The sequence below is a fragment of the Neophocaena asiaeorientalis genome, unplaced genomic scaffold, assembly GCF_003031525.2.
Source record: "Neophocaena asiaeorientalis asiaeorientalis breed wild unplaced genomic scaffold, Neophocaena_asiaeorientalis_V1.1 scaffold246, whole genome shotgun sequence".
Taxonomy (NCBI): domain Eukaryota; kingdom Metazoa; phylum Chordata; class Mammalia; order Artiodactyla; family Phocoenidae; genus Neophocaena; species Neophocaena asiaeorientalis.
In genome coordinates, this window is record NW_020174551.1 from 3,827,044 (window position 1) to 3,850,996 (window position 23,953).

The 23,953-nt window shown below is 39.7% G+C and overlaps 1 protein-coding gene and 1 non-coding gene across 2 annotated transcripts in view; one reads left to right on the forward strand and one right to left on the reverse strand.

The window, feature by feature from the left end:
• Window positions 1–398: 398 nt before the first annotated feature.
• MPP4 (MAGUK p55 scaffold protein 4) overlaps window positions 399–23,953 on the reverse strand; it is a 37,816-nt gene continuing 14,261 nt past the window's right edge. The window contains exons 10-21 of the mRNA XM_024757373.1: window positions 22,798–22,862; window positions 20,201–20,218; window positions 17,188–17,226; window positions 14,873–14,893; window positions 11,854–11,868; window positions 10,679–10,720; window positions 9,072–9,242; window positions 7,183–7,263; window positions 4,051–4,144; window positions 3,550–3,658; window positions 2,408–2,542; window positions 399–590 (exon numbers count right to left, since the gene is read on the reverse strand). Of these exons, the coding sequence (XP_024613141.1) occupies window positions 399–590; window positions 2,408–2,542; window positions 3,550–3,658; window positions 4,051–4,144; window positions 7,183–7,263; window positions 9,072–9,242; window positions 10,679–10,720; window positions 11,854–11,868; window positions 14,873–14,893; window positions 17,188–17,226; window positions 20,201–20,218; window positions 22,798–22,862 (982 nt within the window). The remainder of the gene's footprint in view (window positions 591–2,407; window positions 2,543–3,549; window positions 3,659–4,050; window positions 4,145–7,182; window positions 7,264–9,071; window positions 9,243–10,678; window positions 10,721–11,853; window positions 11,869–14,872; window positions 14,894–17,187; window positions 17,227–20,200; window positions 20,219–22,797; window positions 22,863–23,953) is intronic.
• Window positions 1,502–1,605, forward strand: LOC112407918 (U6 spliceosomal RNA). Its single transcript, XR_003004849.1, has one exon. It is a non-coding gene; the product is annotated as a U6 spliceosomal RNA (small nuclear RNA).

Genomic DNA, 23,953 nt, shown 5'->3' on the forward strand with positions numbered 1-23,953 from the left:
ATACAACAGAAGTTTCATAAGGTAAAATACAGTTTCTGAAATTAAATACGACGTATTTTATTTATGAAAGCTCTTTTTATCTGAATCATACAAAAGCCATGTGAAATCTGTGAAAGGTTCTCTTACTCAGTGACTTAACATTGTCATATTCCTACCAATTGCTGCATATGAGGTAAAGGAACACATTTTTCCCTGAAAGCCAAATAGATAACTCTACATAACCATACAATACAGGTTGTTTTTTCAAATAAGATTAATTAACAAACTGCAGTACTTTTAAAGTTGCACACATTATAATAGGGCAAATACAATAGTGCTGTTTTAGATTGCAGCTGTTTTTCCAGCTCTCTGTAATAGGTGAACATTGTTACAACTCCAGTATTAAGCAGAAGGCCTCCTTAAGATTCAGTATCAGAGGAAACCCAGGTTGCTGGTACCCACTGAGGCTCCTCCTGAGCCTTCTGAACTGCAGACAACAACTGGGCACATGCATCTTGCAAGCTGTCATTCACAATCACGTGATCCAAAAACTGGCCAAACTGAGTCTCCATTTTTTGGGCTAAATCCTCCATCTCTTGTAGATCTTCATCCTTTAGGAGAAATCGAAAAATATGCATAGCAAACTTAATGAGACAAATAGAAATAATATGCAGTTTATTATTGCTGTTACATTCAGTTGTGTAGCTGTTTATAAACACCATTATGTCATATAAATGTCCTCCATTCTAAACCACAAAACTTATGTTTCTATCTTTAGTCTTGCTTAATGTCTCCCAGGTCAGGTTTTCACAAAATTGAGTAACAGTTTGTAGACAGACCAATCCTCTCAACTTCCTATTTGGACTTAAATTATCTTACTCTATTATCTAAACACTTGAAGCTCTCAAACCATATACAACATAAAACCAAAGAAATTTTACCAGTTAAATATAAATAAAACTTAAAACATAAATTTCAAATGCACATTAATCTGATAAGAATGACATTATTTTGCAGATACAAAATGGCCACTTTGCGCATGAGGTTGGTATGAACTGGTTCTTTGAAATGAGGCATACCTTTATTACTCTTTGCTTCATGATGACTGAATTCACCTATAATATTGTCTATTTCTACTATTGTGAAATGTTTGTTTAGTCAAGGTCATTTGGCCTTCACTTGGCACTAATGCATTAAATCCATTGCTACTATTTTCTTATTTGTCCACAATAATCAAAATAGTACAACTTATTGCTAATGCAATCATAAACACAAACATAAATACAGGCACTGAGATCTTGTGGCAGTATTCCTTTATAAGATGACCAGAAGCAATTTTGTTAATTTTTTAGATTGCCATAAAAATGAGAACAGAATTTGAAATGCCCATAAGACTCAGAGAATATATCCACAGACTCCACTGTTTGAAATGCAAACTGGAGAATCAAACTTTCCTACGGTAGCCATTGACAAAATAATGAAGATAAAAATAGAGAGATAAAGGATAATATAATGATACCTCATGCTCCCATCAGTAACACATATACTAAAATTGGAATGATGTAGAGATCAGCACGGCCCCTATTCAAGGATGACATGCAAATTCATGGAGCAGTCCATATGTTTAATTTGAGCTTTGCAAGATGAAAAAGTTCTGGAGATCTGCTTCACAATATAAATAGACTTAACACTACTTAACTGTACACTTAAAATGGTTAAGATGGTAAGTTTTGTGTTTCATGTTATATGTTTTTTACCATACACACTTACATGCACACACAAACAAGTGGATGTAATATCTTGATCTAGGTGATGGTTACCTGGGTGCATACACATGTAAAAAGTCATTGAGCTGTACACTTAAGATGTATACACCTTGCTGAATGTATGTTATGATTTAAAATATTTAAAGTGTATTTAACGAAAAAAAAATATATGTATATCTGGGAAAAAGAATCACTGATCAATCCCACCTGGCTTGGCCCCTCTATTATTGCTATAATCATTAATAAACATCCTTTGTGTTTTAATATATATTTATAAAGGTATCTCATATTACAGTTGAGATAATTGACTAGAGCATTTTAAAGTAAATTCAAATGCTTTTGTAAAATAAGTAATCTATTTAAAATACACACACCCAATTTCTGTGGGACTGCAAATTGTGGCTTGACGGGTTTTTTTTAAAAAGCTGAACCCAAAAAGAGGAGAAAAAAATGAGCAGTCTTATAGTATTATTAAACTTTATTTTAATATCTATAAATGATGTCCAGTAAAAAGGATAGATGAAACAAAAATCATAAATTTTTGTTTCATTAGAAACAAAAATTGTATTCCTTAACATAGGGACGCTCTGGAAACAATACAGTAATTTTTTGACTAGGAAAAAAACCCCACAATACACTCATCTATTTCCTCTGTATCTTACCTTGAACTTCATGTCCACAAAGTAGTTTGTAATGATCTTGGCATTTTTCCGAGATTGCTTCATACAACTCATGCTAGATGGCTTTATAAATATGACATAGGGCTTCAGTTCATGGGTTCGAGCTACTTGAATACCCTACACAGAAAAATTAAATGCACATTTAAAAAGAGAAGTCCTAGCAACCAAAATATCTCAGTTGGGAGAGCATGAGATTGAATATCTAAAAACAGAAGTCCTAATTTCCTAGAACCAACATGAATGTTCTCAAAATTTCTAAGAACAGAAATTAGCAGTTATTTTTAACCAGAGTATATTCTCATGTGCTCCCAAGTCCTCAACTCTAAAAAACATTTTAATAATTAAGAGATGGAGTTCTGGAATCAAAATTAAGATCAAATACTGGTTCTTCCTCTTGCTAGCTATGACATCCTTATTGAAATCTGAGAATAGGATTCTATACATGATCTCATGGGGAAAAGACAAGGATAGACCCTCAAGGCCAATCAGCTCTGTTTCACCCTCACTTCCCTTTCTTCTTGCCATTGTCTCAAACCAGATAAAACTGACATCTTCACACTGACCACCAGTCTGACCACCAAGTGAGAACAAATCTCATGTCCCGTGATTTTCTTTAGCACACAAGATATATTTTTACATGACTACAGAAAATACAAAGAAAATACAGGATTATAAAAATTTGGACTACATGTTGTATGTTTTTTATCTTACCTTAACTTGCTTATTCCTGCTCTATTCCACATATGGTCTCAGGGAGACAGATATCGGTATGAAAACATAGGAACCTCACCTCCTTGTGTAAAGCAACATGTTATTCCCTCCACAAGAAGTTACCTTGATGCCTTCGTGATCAAGGTCAAAGCAAGATTCTTAGTTTTCTTTATGGCTACCTGCTCAGTTCTGTTTTGTTTTGTTTTTTTGTCTGAGAAACTAGATTTTTTTCCTCAGCTAAGACAAGATAATGGCAACTGATCCTTCAAGTAAGATCCTGGTCCTTAGATATGGGAAGTGGTCTTATCCTAACAGAATAAAGTGTCTCAACTACAACCTAAAGCACGTGCATAAAATGGATGACATGCATTCATTACTTTGGGGAGATGGGAAATACACCACCACAGACCCACCTGAGGCTCTAAGTCCATGACACAAATCTTTCCTTCATCAAGGACTGCTTGAACAGCATCCACACTAGTGCCATACAGGTGGCCTTTGTACTCACCATACTCGAGCATCCTGCAAGGGTGGGATAAAGAAAAGAACTGTTTCTACAGGTAAAATATTATTAGTAATAACATAAAGATAAACTCCAACAGAATAGAATAAAATATGTGGACCTTGATGGCACAAAATGAATTAGTGGATATTTGACAGGAGAAAACAGATATGTTAGGAGATCTAGGACTTAACTACTTCTTCAAATTCTCTAAAATCTACAGCTCAGTTCTGCTCCCTCTCCAAACTCAATGATTTGGTGTACTAGTAAATCAATATACATTTCCTTACTTAATTTTCCAGAAGCAAAAAAAAATTACCCTAGGAGCTTTGGACAATGCATAAAAATAGGGGTTCTATTTTGAATGTTAAACAACCAGAGGGGAGAATCAGATTCTGGACGTCTAGCTTACCTGTGACTATACATGAGGCTTTCAAATGTTTCCTTTGACACATAGTGATACTCACGGCCATCCATTTCATAACTCTTTTTGGAACGAGTAGTATCTGACAAAAAAAGGGAATTTTAGAATCTTCAAAATGTTTTACTACCCATATGCATTTGGATAAAGATGTCTGATCAAAATAAATTAATTAATACATAAACGGATAGATAAATTTAATGCTAGAACCAAAAAAGGGAGCCAGACTGGTGATAAGAAAGTAGAAGTTCTCATATCAAAATCAGCTAATCATAAGCCTTTGTTAAGTGTTCGTGGTATAAACTAGACCAGAGTGTATTATGGATTAAGCCAAGATAAGAAGGCCCTAAGGGAACTCTTGCTGTTACTTCAGAACAGGAAGTAGTGAAGTATATGTGAGCCCTAAGGTGGCTAAGGCCCCCAGGTAGCAAAACCAGCAATATATTATGTTTAGATAATGCATTTCCCAAGATCTCATTTCATCTTTCCGTAGTTTACTGGTAAGTAACTGAAGATTTTAGAGAGTAACTAACTTGCTCACATGAATAAAACAAATGAAAAACAAAGTTGAAAACAAGCACCTAGGTGTCCTGAGTCCTCCCAGACTAATGTCTCCTATTATGCCAGATTGTCGCAGATTTGAATGGAGAAAGCTCATGACAGTCTGCAGTTTTGCCCAGATACATTAATATCCAAGTGAGATGGTGATTAGTTTTAGTGATCTCCAGAAAGGAAAGTTTGGTGGAGTCTGGATTCAGTCTGATTCTTTGATATCACCACTTTGATTATAGATTCTTCAGCCTAAATAGTACCTGGTGTAGAACATAGGAGTTCACTTAGTACCTAAAAGTGATTCATTGTCTGCTCATCCATTTATTCAACTAACATATACTGAGTGCCTATGTTCCCGCTATCATGTTAGGTTCTTAGAACACAAAGATGAATAAGACACGGTTCCAACTCTGTGACCTGTATCTACTGCGAAGTTGCTAGTCCCTTAACCTGTATTTAAAAAATTCTCCTTATTCATAAAACAATGTGTATTTGTATTTGATAAAGTTTAAGGATGAAACAGATCAACATCTGATGATATCAACACGTGGAAACAACCAAGTAGGAATTTGAAATAGGCCCTAAATGATAAAAGGAGTTCCAGACATTTCAAGAAGCTCAGAAAGCAAAGGTCATCTGGGGATCATTTTTGTTTTTTCTTTATTCAAGCCTCTCTTTATATCCTTATAGTTCCTACAGTTATGCCACTTCTCCTATAGCATTTTTGTTTTTGTCTTTTGGCCATGCTGCACAGCATGTGGCATCTTTGTGCCCCAACGAGGGATCGGACCTGCGCCCCCTGAAGTGGAAGCATGGAGTCTTAACCACTGGACTGCCAGGGAAGTCCCTCTTCTAAAGCTTTGTACTGAAAAAAATTCTAGTTCTCAGGTGATAGTAAATTATGTTAATATAAGCCTAAGATGACCCTTTCTCCTTGGCTTCTGTTGGACTGTATTTTATATGGTAGGTTAAAGTCTGTGAATTGGTGCATAATTCATTTTAAGGCATTCATTTTAAGCTTAAAACTGTTCACTAAATTTAAAAAGCAAAATAGGGACGACATATTCCCACTTTGAATGATGGTTATCCAGACAACTTACAATTCTTCTGTGTTCTGTGGGCATTTTATTTTTATCCAGATTATTGAAAATGGTGATTTCTTTATTAGTTTTTGTTTTTGAGGTTAGTGTCCATTCTTACATATGTAAACTGCACTTGGAAGGCACAACCAATGGAATGTGATCATAAAACAACTTTGTTTTCCCTGGCCCTGGATGAAATTCCCGTGACTCTCCTGATGGCTCTTAGGTTTTAAAAAAAAGTTCATTACCATTCATGCCAAAAACTCAGCCTCAATTTAATAATTAAAATTCCGTTCCCATGTAATAATCGAAATTATGAACTTCATTTATATTTTAGGCTTCTTCTCCCCACAACGGGCTCAGACTGGCCTCACCCAGGGAAGCCTGCCATCACAGAAGTCAGAAGTCAGGAAAGTGAGTTTGATTCAGTTCTCCTCTTCCCTTTCATTGCATTTCTACTTCTCCTCCCCCAATTTTATAGCTCTGCAAGGCTAGAGTGCAGAGAGAGAGAGGCGAGGCGAGCAGCACAGGAAAATTCTTACTTTAATTGATGCTGATGCTGGTTGCTCTTGGCTCCTTTTAGACCTGGCAGATGTTTAAATCTGGCTCTTTATCTCCTAGAGGATGTAGTGGCTTATTTTGCAGAGGCTACCACCACCACCAGCGCTGCTGCATATCCCCAATCCATCTCTATTCCACCTAGCCATCTGTGATTTCTTCCACACCCTCGGGTATCTGGGGGTTCAATTTTGGCCTCCTTTTACAGAGGCTTCCTCTTGGACAAGAACCAAGACAACCCCAGGCTGACTTTCTTCCACGTCATCCACCCAGATCTGGTCCTTAGGAAAAATCACAATTCTTTTGCTGTGACAGACTCTAAAAGGGCAGCTACCTCCCAAAATACAGCCTTTGGCCACTTCCTCTAAGCTCTCATCCTTTAGATTTTTCAGATATAATTCTGACACCAGTCTTCTGTGTCTCCCAAACAGCAGGGAACACATATTAAGTTCTTTAAGTGGTTTTCGTAACTTCTTCTCTCTTGCCTTGAGGTGAAGGGGAAGCACCCACACCCACATGCTCCTCCAGCTTAGATGGTATAATACTTATAGTTTATATAAAATTATATGTGCATATATTAAAATTTAAAATATGATAAAGCATTTAAAGAGGCAAGCACACCGCCAGGAAGATAGTAATTACTGAATGAATGTTAGCCATTATTGCTAAATATTTAGTTTTCCTGAAAGGTTATCTATATGATTGCTAAAAAATGAAGAGTCACCTTTTAAAAGCCTAGCTAGGCTACACGCTAGTAAATCAATTTCCTCTATTAAAATAAATATAGTTAGAAATATTGAGGACTATCTCTTGTGTCTTATATTCTTACAACAAAGATGGTATAACATAGTTAAGTGAGATGAGTACATCTGCAGAGGCAAAGAAAGTTCTACCAAAACATGAACCCCTATGAAAGAAAAAGTAAACGTACGTGGCACAGCACTTTGAAAACGGTTCGGATCAAGTTCAATGAGTTGTCTCCTCAGTTCATTTACTCCAACACCAGAAGGTCCTAAACACAAAACACCACATATGGAAATTATCAGAGGTGGATAAGTAGAGTTACGAGATGAAATCATCACTTCAGTCTTCCTGTTGAAGACACTTGAGAGCACATGGTATTGGGGAAATAACATAGTTTCCATTCTCATGAATTGAAATAAACTCTTCCCAGAAAACTCTTGGGAATTTTCTTGGTGACCCATGGAGTAACCCACACTTCTCCAACATTCAGAAATGAGGTAGGGAATTGCAGGAACCTGTCACCCCAGCAAACTTTGTCTAATGTTGGATGTTCAGAATTCTCTGGCCTCGAGTCAGATCATTTGAGACAAGCTGCCTTTTCTCTTCCCATGAAGTTCCTATCACATCACAACCAGCTTCCACAATTACAGAATTCAGGGACACATCTCCTGACAGATGGTGGAGTCAGCACCCCCATGTGCAGCTGGAGATAGGGCTGGCTTCATGTGCAGAGAACTGTGTGGTCCACAAGCCCATGCTTAGGCTACTGCGCTTGGCTTAATGCTCTTCTGCTCCCACATTGAAATTCTGAATCATTTTTGAATAAGGGGCTTTTGCATTTTTATTTTGCCCAGCATCCTAAAAATTCTGTAGCTGGTCCTGGCTGTAAGGTATGTTGTTCTGCTCCAAAGGGGCCTGCCTTGATCACAACTGGAATACACAGAGAAGATGGCAGTAAGAGGTAAGTTCCTACTGCTGCAGTAACCAGCTTTGCAGAGATCTTGGTCACAACGTAGATCATCTCAGGGCTTCCCTGGTGGCACAGTGGTTAAGAATCCACCTGCCAATGCAGGGGACACAGGTTCAAGCCTTGGTCCAGGGAGCTCCCACATGCTGTAGAGCAACTAAGCCCGTGCGTCACAGCTACTGAGTCTGCGCTCTAGAGCCCAGAAGCCACAACTACTGAGCCCACGTGCCACAGCTACTGAAGCCCACGCACCTAGAGCCCATGCTCCGCAACAAGAGAAGCCACTGCAATGAGAAGCCCATGCACCGTAGGGAAGAGTAGCTCCAGCTCGCTGCAACTAGAGAAAGACAGAGTGCAGCAGGGAAGACCCAACACAGCCAAAAATACATAAAGTAAATTTTTTGAAAAAGTAGATCATCCCAGCACTATATTTGCCCTGTTCTTCAGCACCAAAGATACAGTCCTGAAGACTTATAGGCACTTCTAAAGGAGACGGTTACAAATTTCTTAAGGAAATGAATCTTAAGCATTTTTATTTCTAATATAGACTAATGATCCAGTCTGGGGGGAAACATTCATCTATGCTTATAGAACAAATTCTAAACCAGATACTAAAAAAAAAATCTCGCTTATAACCTAATCATACTACATCTTGTTATTACACAGGTTCATATACACCATGGCATACTGCATTCAATTGTAGACAATTAAAGCATGATCCATAACGTTTTATTTATAAACACACATAAAAAACAAGCTTTATTTATTTATTTAATTTTTTTGCAGTACGCGGGCCTCTCACTGTTGTGGCCTCTCCCGTTGCGGAGCACAGGCTCCGGACGCGCAGGCTCAGCGGCCATGGCTCACGGGCTCAGCCGCTCCGCGGCATGTGGGATCCTCCCGGACCGGGGCATGAACCCGCGTCCCCTGCATCGGCAGGAGGACTCTCAACCACTGCGCCACCAGGGAAGCCCAGGCTTTATTTTTTTTTAAGGTGTTTATATGCAGGTCCATAAAGACTCTTACTTTTACCACTACTCCCAATGCAAGACTACTGAATCCAGGAGAGCCTCGCCATGGATGAGGAGACACTGCCTTCGGGGACATACCCACAAGCACGATGAGGCGATGCTTGTCTGCAGGGCGTCGCTGGTACCGCACCACCTCCTCGTACGGGGCGCCCGCTGCGCCGGAGCAGGTGCTGGCGCCGCACACCTTGGCTTGCAGCTGTCTGAGGTGGGACCAGCGGCGGCAGAGGCGCATGCTTCGACGGAAACCGGCTGCGAGGGAAGAAACGTACAGGACGTGAGACCCAGGGCAGGAGAGGTTGCTTCCTGTCTCACACCGGAAGAAGCGTGCGGTGACTGTGATCCAGAAGAGTTAATTAACACATATCTGTCTGAAGGTAGAAGATAGGAAGCAATACAAAGGAAAACAACAAAATGCCCCCACGTGACCTCTAAGTTGCGTCCAGCGCCTGCTATGTGCCGGGCATTGGTGCTGGGGATACAGTGGTCAACTAAACCAAGCCCATTTCCTCATGGAATTTACATTTTATGCAGGAGGAGAGAGAAAAATAAACTGCAACAAAAGTAAGTGCTTAGAAGAAGGGTAAGTGGATAGTGACCGGGATGCTTTTTCAGGTTGGAGGTTCATTTAAGCGTCTCTGAAAAGTCGACATTGAGCAGGGCTCTGAATGATGTAACGGAGCCAGGTGAGGAGGCGTCTGTGGGGAATAGCAGTCCAGGCTGAGGGAACAGCATTGCAAAGGTGCAGAGAAAGGATCTTGCTTGGAGTGCTTGAGGAAGATAAGGAGGCCTGTGTACTGAGGGGCAGTGAGCAGTAGGGAGAGTGGTAGGAAATGGGGTTGGAAAGGAAGCCAGGAGGCCACACAGAGACTTGGTCAAGTGTTGGATTGGGGTCAAAGTGGATGGGAAGTCGCTGGACAGTGGAGGGTTGGGTGTGACATGATTTGACTTATGTTTCAGGTGGATACACTTAGACACAGGCAGGTTAGGTGGTTGCCCACCACTGTGTGCTCAGTGGCAGAGTTGGACATTTTAGTGGTGATTTCCAAACTCCTAGAATCCCACATAATCTGCCTACTGAATCACAGGGCTTTCTGGTATTTTCAGAGCCATTCCCAGGTCCTGTCAGAAGATGGAGCTAGGGACTATATGTGAATATATAAATACGCACACATTTACATTGCTTGTATCTATATGTGTTGAACACCATGAGTTCACACCAATGCCTACAATGCCAATTCGACACTACAGTTTTCATTCTAGCCTTCCTCCATTCCATATGGGTAACTCCTTTCTTTAAGAGTGGGAAATCTAGCTCTTATTCGCCTCAATACATTTACTTATTGTATCAATTAACAGCACCTGGGCAGGATGGGGGACGCATAGTAAGGTGAATACATTATGGAACAGACTGGAAGAAAACAAAAGACTTGTGTTTGATGAATAATTAGGAGATATCCAATATAAACCAGATGAATTACAATAAATGATCAACACATCAGAATACTGATTATTTTTTTTAAAAAGGATAGAGAGAAACCAGAACAAGGAACAAGTTTGGGAACATCCATCAGCAAAAGAAGCTTTCAGAAGAGTCAGGCTCATTCATAATTCATATAATAAGTTATATTCATATGAATATAACTTAGCAAGTGACAAAGACCCACCTTTTATTAATCATTACCTACCAATATAGAACTTCTGGCCATAGCCAACGAATTCCTCCTTGTCTGTAACACAGCAAATGGCAGGAACAGAATATGGCAGAGGAGAACGAGAACTTTACTTAGAATGGATGCATGAAATTATCTTCAAATCTTCAAGAGACACTATTTCAGTAGATGGCAGCACAGCTGACTTTATCCTTGAGTGCCTTATTAAAAAACGTCCTAAGCACTTGCCATCCTATCACATGCACCAAACTATATAGAGACACGATCCAGAAATTTAGCAATACACTGAACGTATTCTGTCTAGTATGGTTGGAACAAAAAACTATCATGGTCTTCTGTAAAGTTATAAGAACGATATTGAGTCATAGTAAAAACATAAATTTGGGTATGCATTTTTAAATGTACCCAAAGAAAACAGATTTTCAAAAAAGGAAACATATAAACTGGTCTTGGCTTTAACTCATAGATATGGTGTTCTGTAGGTCCTATAATTAAACTCTTTGTTAGAAATGGGTTTTTATTCTTTTCCCTTATGAAGTGGTTCATTCTGTATGAAATTAGTATTTGTTTTATGGCTGCAAATTGTTTCTGACTGTCCAGGACTCTGAGAGACAAAAGTTAGGAAAACTGTGCCCAGCAGTAACATCTAGAGCTTATTTAAGCTTCTGTCTCTGCTTCCACTGGGGTCTCAGAAAAATTGTCCAAAACTCTGAGAAAAAATATTATAAATATATCATTTTCAAGTTACTTTTTACTAACATGTATTCTTTTTCACTTATACAACTCTGTTCTGATCATCGAAATAATATAGAAAGAGCATTTGTTTATAGAATGAACGGACATATACCTTTCTTTCTTAACCTTTGTGTTTAAACACCCATTTTAAAATATAAAGAAAACACACCAATATCAATTCCATCTTCTGGTAAGTAAGCATATTTTTCTAACTGAAAATTGGAAATGAGTTTAAAAGGAAATGTTTACTTAGGGATACAGTGATAAAGTTTAATTACTTTCATTGTTCGTTTAAAAATATTTTCTATGACATTGTATATCTCATCACTGATTTCACCCTTAAAATATCATATCTTATCTTAAAATATATCCAGTCAAGTATTCATGTTGAGGCACTGAAAGATCTCAAACATAGCTCTATTTGGCTTATCAAGGACATAAAAATGAGTAGTCACCTTCTGAAAGTTCCTCTGGAGATTTGGATAAGTGAAGAAACAGACATGAAAAAGTTAATAAGCCTTTGAGAAGATCAAGTTGGCAAAATAAAGACAAATAACAATAAAGACAAATGACACAAGTGAGGCATTCATGTCACCCTTAGAGAAAGTTGTAACCTGGGCAAGACCTGCCAAGGCAAATGAACAACACACAACTGGAAACTCAGAAACTCGTTGGACCTGCCTCTGCTGCCCAGCAGACAGTAACTTTTCCTGCAAGTTGCTTATCTAGACACTCCTTGAAGGCTTTCTATCCATGCAGACTCCTCTCTACTTGGTTGGCAAAGAATGGGGCTTGAAAGAGAAATTTTCAAGGCAACCGATTTGAGCCTCTTCCCTTCTCTCCCAGAGGCCATCTAGCTGCAGCCCTGTGAAGGCGAGGAAGTGGTGGAAGGGCCACTGGGGAAGCTCTGCAACAGCCTCTGGCCCGAGTGTCCTCATTCCTTACCTGTCCGGGTCCAGTCACACATTTCCATCTCCAGCTGGTCGCTTGAAGACAGGTGCAACTGAACACAGAGTGTACTGTTTTCTTTGTTTTCTAGACATCTCGAAACATCCATCACGCCTGTTTTTGTTTGTTTGGTTTTTGTTGGGGGGTGTATGTTTTTATCTGTTTTTTAAAATGGCATTCCTAATTAGACTATACCATCCAGAAAGATCCAAAGAGGTCACATGATACTTCATTCAGAGAAGACTTGGGACCAAAACTGAAGAAACTTAACTGCCCATTAAATGCTCTAAGTAACAGAATTAAGCATCATGAATGACTGTCATTACTTATTTAGAAAACATGCCAGCTGGGTGCCAATTGTTCCTTAACTGAGCTCCCAAGTGAGCTGGATTCAGAATAATGTACTTGAGAGTTCTCACTCTTTCGACAAAGAGAAGTCCAGAAGGAGTGCTTTGCAGTAACTAAGGGCAGCTGCACACTTTCCTCTGCAGTGCTGTTATTAGAGAACTAGCTGCTGATTGCCCCTATTACTTCTTCATTAAAATGCTGGCTAACACTCATGCACTTACATTCTAAGCACTTTACTTATATAAATTATTTTTCCCACTTTAGACGTGGGCACCTGAAGGGCAGAGAGGTTACGTGACAGATGACCCCTGGCTAGTTGGACCAGGATTCATGCTTGGAGAATCCAGCTCCAGTCCATGGCATTGACCACTGCAACATTGCCTCTCCTTTCACAGACATCACAATACCTCTAAGCCTCAACCACAACTTTGGCATGTAGAGTGTCTCCCAACAAAATGATGCGTTGAACAGAGCAAAGAAGGATGACTATAATCCAGAGGAATTAAAAATTAAACCAATCCCAAACATTGAACCAGTGTAGATCATTAAATTACCCCTAACAGGAAATTCCCTGGCAGTCCAGTGGTTAGGACTTGACGCTTTCACTGCCGTGGCTCGGGTTCAGTCCCTGGTCCGGGAACTAAGAAACTTAGATCCCACAAGCTGGGCAGCAGTGTGTGGGGGCGGGGGGAAAGTTTACCCCTAACAAGCCAACTATCTAATTGAAAATAGGAAATTTAGAAACAACATAAATGGTACATAAATAATTTAGGTGAGTAGTTCCCAACTCCATGTGTCTCAATACATTTTTTAAAGATTTTTTTTATGTGGAACATTTTTAAACTCTTTATTGAATTTGTTACAATATTGCTTCTGTTTCATGTTTTTGATTTTTTGGCCATGAGGCATGTGGGATCTTAGCTCCCTGACCAGGAATTGAACCCACACCCCCTGCACTGGAAGGCGAAGTCTTAACCACTGGACTGCCAGGGATGTCCCAATGCTATCTTCCATTATAACTAATATTTATAACAATCTCTCTAAGCTTAAAAAATGAAATTCATAGATACATTCTAACACATCATTTTAAAACAGCAACGTAATGCTCTAACTGTAATGTAAAGGAAAATTAAAAGGAAGTAATTTGTGTTTTAAAAGTACGTGTTTCAAAAAGTATATATTTCAAAATATAAATCTTCGGGCATGGCTTCTCTAGAAGACATAAACTATTAGATGCTTATACCTACTTATACTGAAGAAGCATGGATTTAAAGGAAGTGAGATCAGAAAATAGTCCTTATATGAAGTATAGAAAAATAGAAGAGCAAAGTAACAAGTGGAGACTAGAACAAAGAGTGTCCTGATAACAGACCAGATTTATGGGTATTTATGGGAAAGAGGGAAATTGCCTTAACCGAGGTAGGTGTAATATGCCAAAGCACTGATGAAATGGAGAAAATGAGGAAACATCATACACTTGGAAGCAAGTTAGTAATGTTAACATGCTCCAAAAGGTTGCCAGTTTTTCAAAATACTCCATGGGGCTTACTTTGTTACTAATAACGTCAACATTACGTTGAGGAACAGACACTTGATGATACCATGTGTCATCAATAATGGCAATAACATATTAAAGAAAATAATTGGTTTGGTATAGATACCTCACTTTCCAGTTGATTTAATATCAGTATGGATTAGAATGTGTGGAATAAATTATTCAGTAATTTCAAGGCAATGTGTTTATTCTGTTTAAATGTCTCTCTCCATAATGACTGTCTTCTAAACCAATGAGCTTTTCATGTTACATCTTGTGAAAACTTACATCACTGTTGTGTACTAAAGAACTACTTACTCAGATTCCTAATGAGTTTTGTCCAGCAGGACATTCAGGAGATCATGCAGGATGATCTCACACACAGCAGGTCATCTAGCATCCCTGACTCCCACCAGCTAAAGGCCAGTAGTGTCCCCAATCAATGTGACAACCCAAAAATGCCCCCATAGGCTTCCAAAATGTCCCTAATGAGAAGCACTGAGTATGGTGAAGTTTACAATATCTCATGGCTCTACTGTTGATGTCTTTAAGCAATTATTGTATCATTAAAAGTGTTTTTAAAGTTATACCAACATTTGGAATATACATTTAAAATCAGTATAAAATATTCACGTTTTATTTACCAGATTCAAATGTTTCTTCATCTGTGGTTTTCCACGGAGGCAAAAAACCAAAAGTATAGTTACATTACTATCCATACTGAGTCTATAGTTCAACAGTCTAATTCCCTGACCCTACGATTCTGCACACACACCACTTTTAAAATGTTTTTCCTAAATCAAGGCCAACTCAGTGGTGTGTCTGTGGCATATAAAGCCTTAAATGAGTATATATAAGCAGTGGGGCTGTGATGACAAGAAGGGGTACAGCAGGAGCTTAAAATGAATAAATAAAATCATAAAATAGAAAAGAATAAATAAAATTAAATTAAAAAGAAGCTCAGAGGGAAGGAAAAGGTGGAATGTCATGGCAAACACCAATAGATGGTTGGATTCTATACAGCTTTGCTGCTAGAGGTTTGCTTGAAGCTTTGGGGGGTCCATAAGCAAGGGGAGTGTGGCTAGAAGAGGGAGCATATGAATGGCCTGGTTGGGTTAGGGTTGTTCAGGTGACTGAGAAATACCTGAGATAAACCAAGTCCCTCATCGGTTAAAACGATTCTCGTTAGTGTTTTAGAGAGACATTAAGCATAAAAAAACTAGAATTTATATGGAGAGCAATTAGAAATATATAGCAATGTTACCAACACACACATCCTTACATCAGGCAACGCTGCATCTAAGGTATACACACATTTGTGAAACAATATATTTAGCATTGTTTATAATAGAAAAGATTGGACATAATTCAAATGTCTACCAATAAGTGATTATATAAATGCACAATAACTTATTTAACCAATAAACCGTTTAAAATATATGAGGAGGCTCTTTATGTACTATGATGGAATCATCTCCAGGATATGTATTATTAAGTAAAAAAGCCAGGAATGGAACAGTGTATATAGCATACCATCAAAGAGTACATGCACTTGTGTTTTAAAAAGAAATGAGAATGAGGGTGTGGGAGAGGAGAAAAAAATATACATCGTTGCACAGAATATGTCTGGAGGGATGCCCAAGAAACTGAGAGCATTTACTGCCTCAAGAAAGAAAACGGAGTAGGGGAACAGGAAGAGAGAGGGAATTTTACTGAATATACTTTTGTAGTTTTTGAATTTTAAATATGTGAATGTGTTACCTAATAAAAAATTTTAATTAAAATTACAGAAGGGAAATGAATAGTACTGCAAGTTAAAAACAAAAAACCCAGGATGTGTACTTGGTAAAATAAATATAATGTCAGCGTTATTCTGTAGTTGTTCTGGGAAATACATGTAAATCTTTGAAATACCCAGTATTTAAACATTTCATATCATTATTTAATGTCTAAAAACTAGATTAACCCATAAAGCCAAGACAAAGTCACCTATCAGACTAAAGACTCTTCAACTAGTCTTCCAACAAAATCCTAGTGATTCTTGAACCAATCTTAGTTCTGCCACTAAATTTGAAAAATCTTCTCCCAATTTCCAAAACAAAATCTAAAAACAGAAATGTGAAGTATTTCTCAGAAATTTGGAACACATGACTATTGATCTATACTAGAATCTACCAGAAAATGGTATCAAACAATAACAAAATAGATATTTTGCTTTTTTAAAATCTGATATCTCATAGGGAGGGTGGGAGGGAGACGCAAGAGGGAGGAGATATGGGGATGTATGTGTACGTATAGACGATTCACTTTGTTATACAGCAGAAACTAGCACATCATTTTAAAGCAATTATACTCCAATAAAGGTGTTTTAAAAATAAATAAATAGGGGCTTCCCTGGTGGTGCAGTGGTTGAGAGTCCGCCTGCCAATGCAGGAGACACGGGTTCGTGCCCCGGTCCGGGAGGATCCCACATGACACGGAGCGGCTGAGCCCGTGAGCCATGGCCGCTGAGCCTGCGCGTCCGGAGCCTGCACGTCCGGAGCCTGTGCTCCGCAACGGGAGAGGCCACAGCAGTGAGAGGCCCGCGTACCGCAAAATAATAATAATAATAATAAAATAAATAAATAAAAATTTAAAAATAAAAATCTGATATCTCAATATTTTATAGTATTTCACAATGTAACACCTGAGTGTTACTGTGTGTTCCTGTGATCATTTCCAGAATACTGCTTTCTAGAACACTTTCTAAAAGGTTGGTCTGAAGCATGGAGACATTCCTGCAGCTGTGCTTCCCTTCCATGTGTCAGAACCACAGAAAAAGGCTGCGGTGGGGGATTTATTTTACACATTTCTTCCAGAAAATAGGCCTGTGGCCCCTTTGACTGACTGCTTCAGGAAATCTATAGCTGAGCTGCTTCATATTTCTGCTGGTGGTAAATGTATCAAGAGGAAATGCTACCTGCTTCCACACATTTCTCGTCAATCTTCATGTCATCTTCTATAAAAGAGCATAGAAAGGGAAAACTTGAAGTTAAAATGTTAGTATCACAAATGAAATTCCCTATGTATAGGCTTATGGCAATGAAACTCAGACCACCCTGTAATCGTGTTATTCTTACAGCTATCTCTCACTCGGAGAGATAAAAAGGGCTCTACTGTACTAAATGAAAATGTAGGCTATGGGAGGCCACAGGACATCGAATGGTTAAAATTCTAAAAGCACAGGCTTTTGAATACTGGACAAATTAGTTTACCTCTAAGCCTCATCTTCTGTCTATAAATGGGGGTAGTAATAATACCTACCACATAGGATAGGATTGAGATATGCAGGAAAAGCTCAGGCACATGGTAAGTGCTCAATAATGTTAATTATTTTTACCTTTAGCTGGGATGTATGTATGAGAATAAAAGAATATAACTTTTAAAACTGTTCATCCTAATACTCAAAGCTCTTTACAGTGTGACCCAAACCCAGCTTTGAAAACTGCTGTCTCTTTCTTGTATCTTACACTCCTGTTAGAGCAGACTCCATTGATTCTTCCTCTGTGCCTTTGCTTAGGCTGTTCCCTTAGCCTGTAATACTTCAAGGTCCATCTCAACACTGATCAAAATGAATATCCTTGCCATGAACTGCACAGCATTTTCTTCCTACTACCTTGAATTCTCTGCTGTTGCACATCTACTCTGCCTCATAATATAATCATTTGGGTGTTTGCCTTATTAGCCCTCCTAGACACCTCCTTGAAAAGTGGAAATCATCTTAACTAATTTTTATGTATTTTATAGAGCTTAGTGTCTTCCACATAGTAGGCACATGACTAATTATCTATTAAACTGAATTTCCCTTTTAATATCAGAATAGTTGATTTGAACATACGTTGTTAAAAAAATTTTTTTTTCTTTCGGCACTGTATATCTTGAGCCTAGCACAATACCCACAATTCCCAGGTGATCAATAAATACTATTTTAATAAATGTCTTATATGTTGTAAAAGTGCAAATTATAGTTTGTATAATAAGCTATAATATTATAAAGTAATATAATAAATTTATCATCACTTCCTTAAAGATCATATCATTGATTGTTTTTAAGTAAAATATGCAATATGAACAATTTTATGAAATAATACTGTTTTATAGAGATAGGAGCACAGATGAACAAGTAACATAGCTGAGATTTTTAACACTGTCGTTCAATTCCTTATATTCATTTAGAGATTATTTTCCAGATCAGTAATTTATAACGGTGAATTCATTAGTTCCTAGCACATAACTAGAGGGTTTTGATTTAAAGGCAAACAAAAACTAAAATTGGCATTCCTGTTTTACAGAGGCCAGGAGAGACTCTCTAATAACAGCACAAGTAGTCACGGTTTTTCTAATATGTAACTCTGGGGTCTAAAAGAGCCACGGATTTTGCGCTCTCAAAATTAACAATTCCAGGGACTTCCCTGGTGGTCCAGTGGTAAAGAATCTGCCTTACAATGCAGGGGATGCGGGTTCAATCCTTGGTGGGGGACCTAAGATCCCACATGCTGCAGGGCAACAAAGCCTGCATGCCACATCTACTGAGTTTGGGCAACTCAACTAGAGAACCCATGTGTCGCAAACTACAGAACCCACGTGCTCTGGAGCCCGCGCGCCATAGCTAGAGAGAATTCCGCGCGCTGCAGCGAAAGATCCTGCATGCTTCAACAAAGATCCCACACGCCACAACTAAGACCCAACGCAGCCTAAAATAAATAAATAATAAATAAATCTTTTATAAAAAATGAACAATTCCACACTATGGGCTAGGGTGAGTGTTATGGACTGATTTGTACCCTCCACAAATGCATACATATGTTGAAATCCTAGCCCCCAGATGACTGTATTTGGAGATGGGGTCTCTAAGGAGATAATTAAGATTAAATGAGGTCATAAAGTTGGGGCCCTAATCCAAAAGGACTGGTGGCCTTATAAGAAGAGGAAAAGAAACCACACTAATCTCTATCTCTCTCTCTTTCTCTCTCTTCTCCCGTTCTCCCCACATACTTCTCCCACCCCACATTCACGGAGGAAAGGCCATGTGAGCACACAGAGAGAAGGCAGCCATCTGCGAGCCAGGAAGAAAAGTCTCCTCAGAAACCAACCCTGTCAGAACATTGATCTTGGACTTAGAGCCCCCAGAACTGTGAGAAATAAATGTCTGTGGTTAAAGTCACCCAGTCTGTGTGATCTTGCTATGGCAGCCTGAGCTGACAGACAGTGGGCTTGTCACCCAGCAAGACCACAGGGACCCAAGGGCCTGTCCATGTTCCTCCCCCTCCCCTTTCCAATTTCAGGGATGAAATGTGGATGGTGGCAAAGGGGACTGCTCTTCTCTCTTCTTTTCCCCTCTCCACAAGTAGACAGCGTCTTGCTTTCTTGCTTGTGTGTGTGTGTTTGCCATCATAATGAGTCATCTTGGTGTCTGAGCATGGAGAAGGGAGAGGTAATAACTGGAGGCCCCATTTGCCCCTGATGTAGTGCCCTTCAGACAGAGAGCAACTTTAATCCAGACCATGCTGTTTGCAACTTCTGACAATGTTCTTACCTTATCAATCTTTTCATCCATACAATGGGAACAATAACAATTTCATTACAGGGTTATTTTTAGACATTGTGTACAAAGCAGTTGAAACAAAACAGAGGATCAGTTTCACAACTTTCATTGAATTCTTACCATGTGCTGTGTTAGATTCTGGGGCTGCCTGTAAATGTTGGTTCTCTTTTCTTGTATTCCTCTCAGTGTTAAGAACAATTACACAGTGTGTGTTCTTTTGACTGACATCTTTTTATAAATTAGGGTATTAGTGATTAGCACACTATGAGGTACACAGGAAGAGCTTAATAAATAGTGAATTGAAATTGAAGTGAATTAAGAAAACGATAGGAAATTTCTAGGAGGCTTTGGAGATGAGTTTTTTTTCCTCACAAATACTATTTCTTACCTTCTTCCATAGAAATCGCTGGGTACAGAAAAATGATTGAAGCAGGGGAAAAAAGAGAGAGCGGGCACAATAGTTTATGCTATAGAATATCAGATTAATTTACCTACAGTAAGAAAAGCAATGTGCCAAAATTATTCTCTAAAAATTCAATGGAGATTTAGTAACAAAATGATAAGTGAATATCCTATAGAAACCAATAAATTTATGAGCCTTGTTGGAAATGGGATCTGTTTGCTTCTGGCAAATCCTATTCCCTTCTATCCCGATAAGCTCTGTAAGAGTTGCATTCTATTCATTTCTGAATTGATGCGCTTATTATTTATTCATTATATTTTAGGAACTCAAGTCTGGAATGGAAAGAAGGAAAGAAAGAGAGAGAGAAAGGGAGGAAGAAAAGAAGGAAGGAGGAGAGAGAGGAAGGAGAGAGAGAGAGGAGGGAGGGAAAGAAAGAGGGATGACAATTACAAGTGCATATTCAGCAAATAACTTTTTAATAACATCTGTAAACTAACATACGCCTGGAATTTTTCAATAACTCTTGAGTAATAAAGTTGCCTATGCATCCTGAGTAGTAACCCTTTCCTGAGATTTTTTTTCCCATGGTAACATTCAGGCAGAACAGAAAGATACAAAATAATATTTATTTGCAATATCATCTACAACAGTTAAAAAGAAATGACCTGATAGTTTAGAAAATGATATGCTCCATCAGAAACATCCCTGGGGCTTCCCTGGTGGCACAGTGGTTAAGAATCCGCCTGCCAATGCAGGGAACATGGGTTCGAGCCCTGGTTCAGGAAGATCCCACATGCCGCAGAGCAACTAAGCCCGTGCACCACAACTACTGAGCCTGAGCTCTAGAGCCCGTGAGCCACAACTACTGAGCCCGTGTGGCACGACTACTGAAGCTTGTGAGCCCTAGAACCTGTGCTCCACAACAAGAGAAGCCATCGCAATGAGAAGCCCCCGCACTGCAACGAAGAGTAGCCCCCGCTCGTCACAACTAGAGAAAGTCTGCATACAGCAACAAAGACCCAATGCAACCAAAAATAAATAAATAAAATAAATAAACTTAAAAACAAAAAAAGAAAGAAACATCCCTGTGAGAGGTGACCCTTTAACTCAGTGGCTCCATACTTGGGGTTCCTGGACTCAGAGATTTGTAAGGATAATAATATGTGGCTGCAAACTCTTTTCAGGATGGACTTTGCAAAATTCTAATAGAAATGGCACATAGGCTATGCAAGCAAGTTAGATGTCAACCCGTGGCCCTACTAGTTATCAGATATTGGTTAGAAGCTTAGTTAGCACTTTCACATGCCTTTGATACATGGAATAGGAAAATGGGTTAAAGAAGTACTTCAATCTGGTTTGGTAAACAAACTTTTCAAAGCACAGGGGAAATAACTAAAATATCACTATGAAGATTATATCATGACAAATGTTTCTGATAAAATGTCAAGTTAAAGAAAAAAGTAGTATCGCAGGGCTTCCCTGGTGGCGCAGTGGTTGAGAATCTGCCTGCCAATGCAGGGGACACGGGTTCGAGCCCTGGTCTGGGAGGATCCCACATGCCACGGAGCAACTAGGCCCGTGAGCCACAACTACTGAGCCTGTGCGTCTGGAGCCTGTGCTCTGCAACAAGAGAGGCCGCGATAGTGAGAGGCCTGCGCACTGCGATGAAGAGTGGCCCCCACATGCCATACTAGAGAAAGCCCTCGCACAGAAACGAAGACCCAACACAGCCAAAAATTAATTAATTAATTAACTTTTAAAAAGTAATATTGCAACTGTTACTGTAACCATGTAAAATATGGTTCTATAACTGGAAGACAGTATGAAAATATGGTCAGTGTAAAGGAATTTTAAGTGTTTTCTTTCAAAAATGTCTCTATAGCTGTCATCATATCTTTTCAAGGGAAAAAAAAATAATATTTGGCTTAGAGAATTGAGAAGTAAAGCGGATGATGACTCTCCATGGGCAAATCTATATTTACTTTAGTGCCCTCCCAGCCTCCTGTCCGTGCCCCTCTCCCTCTCCCTCCTCTGGGCACCTCTTCCCCTTCTGTAACTCCTGCCAGAGAGCATTTCAGACGGTTCTTGATCAGCAGGTTCTAGCTGGGCTCTATGAGCTACTGACACCCTTCATTAAGGGAGTAAGTCGTTCACAAGCATTCGCCACCATGAATCCCTTTGCTGACCATTCCTCCACCGCCATCTAAAACACTGTGAAGTGAACAAACTACACTCATTAAATAACAATTCAGTCCCATGTTTACTCATCAAAGGCACACAAACTGTGCCGTTCTGCAGCCTTGCTTGCCGGTAGGTGTATAATGTATGGACTAGCTGTAGGCACCTCAGGGGACTTCAAGCCAGGGAGCGATCACAAGAACATTTGCATTTTCACAAACTGAAAACTCTTCTAAATCCAAAGGAATGAATGTCTATGGTAGGATTTCAGATGGCTGCCAGGAGGCTATCTGGGGTATGGGGACATTTAAAGATCCTCTGTTGGGCGGGAAGCCAGCCCTGGGGGAGAGGGAGCTGTCTTTCTCGTGATGCACAGGCTGGGTTTGAGGTGTCAGCACACTCACATATGGTGGATCTGAGGTTGTTGTGAGGCTGATATGGCTGAGACCACCAGAACTCCCGTTGCTTCCTATGCAAAAAGAAATACACTGTGAGAAGGAAAAAAGAAATTAATCCAGGTTAACCCAGGTGAAATAGATCCAGGATAGAACGTTTCCTAGAATTCTGTTGCTTCCAACCAAGTGAACAAGGAGATTTCACCTCCAAACACACTGTCAAATACATTCTCCAAATGCATGGCCTTTCTTACCATTCTTTCCTGCCTCACAGCATCTTTTCAGAGTCACACTGACTTAGGGTGAAAATCTGGCCTGAGATCACTGGTGCACATGCCACAGAGCTTCACTGCATGAGGCATGGCACCTGCCTCTCTGGCATGTTAGCCCGCTCCAGCTGGTCTCAGAATTTTCACCGCATGTTCTGGTTTCCCTCCCAGGCTGTGAAGCTCTCTACAGTCCCTTTAGAGCCATATGAACTTCAGTTCCTTCCGTTGTCCTTTATTTGTGCGCTAACCTAGTAAACCTGCCATTTCTGTGTGCTCCTTGCAAGAGCCCCACTGGAATCTCCTTGCCACTCTCTGCTCTGAGACCATGAGGACTAATCTCATTAGGGCTTTATCCCTGTGTGTGTCCTCAGGTCATCCCTTATCCTCTGCACTTTAATCCCTGTAAGGCTCCATCCACCACCTGCCACTCCCTGAAGCCCTTTCACACACCCTCTGGAACTGGCAGTAAATCTCCAACGAAATCTCTAAAACCTCCCCCTGCACTTTGAGTGAGCCCTTCACCTTCTTGTTCTAACTAAACCCAGGTCCCCCTGAGCTCACTGCTCCCCTGCCCCTTTTGAGAGGTGGCTCCTTCCTCTCCCACTCCCAGTGGTGTGTGGGTAAACCAGCCCGGGGAGATGAGTCCTCATGTGCAGCTTTGCAGGTTTTCCTAGTGTCAATATTCCCACTGGGGCTGGTTTCAAGCTGCCACCCTGACGTCACCGACCGTGGGTGTGAGAAGGGTGCACACAGGCTCTGTGAGCTGGCTCCAGCACACCACTGCATGAGGCCCTCACTCCATGGGGCCTGGAGGTGGGGTCTGTGTTCTGCTTCTCCTGGCCATCTCCAGACTATATCCCTCTTCCCTAGATGCCCTCGCTTTGAAAGCCATTTCC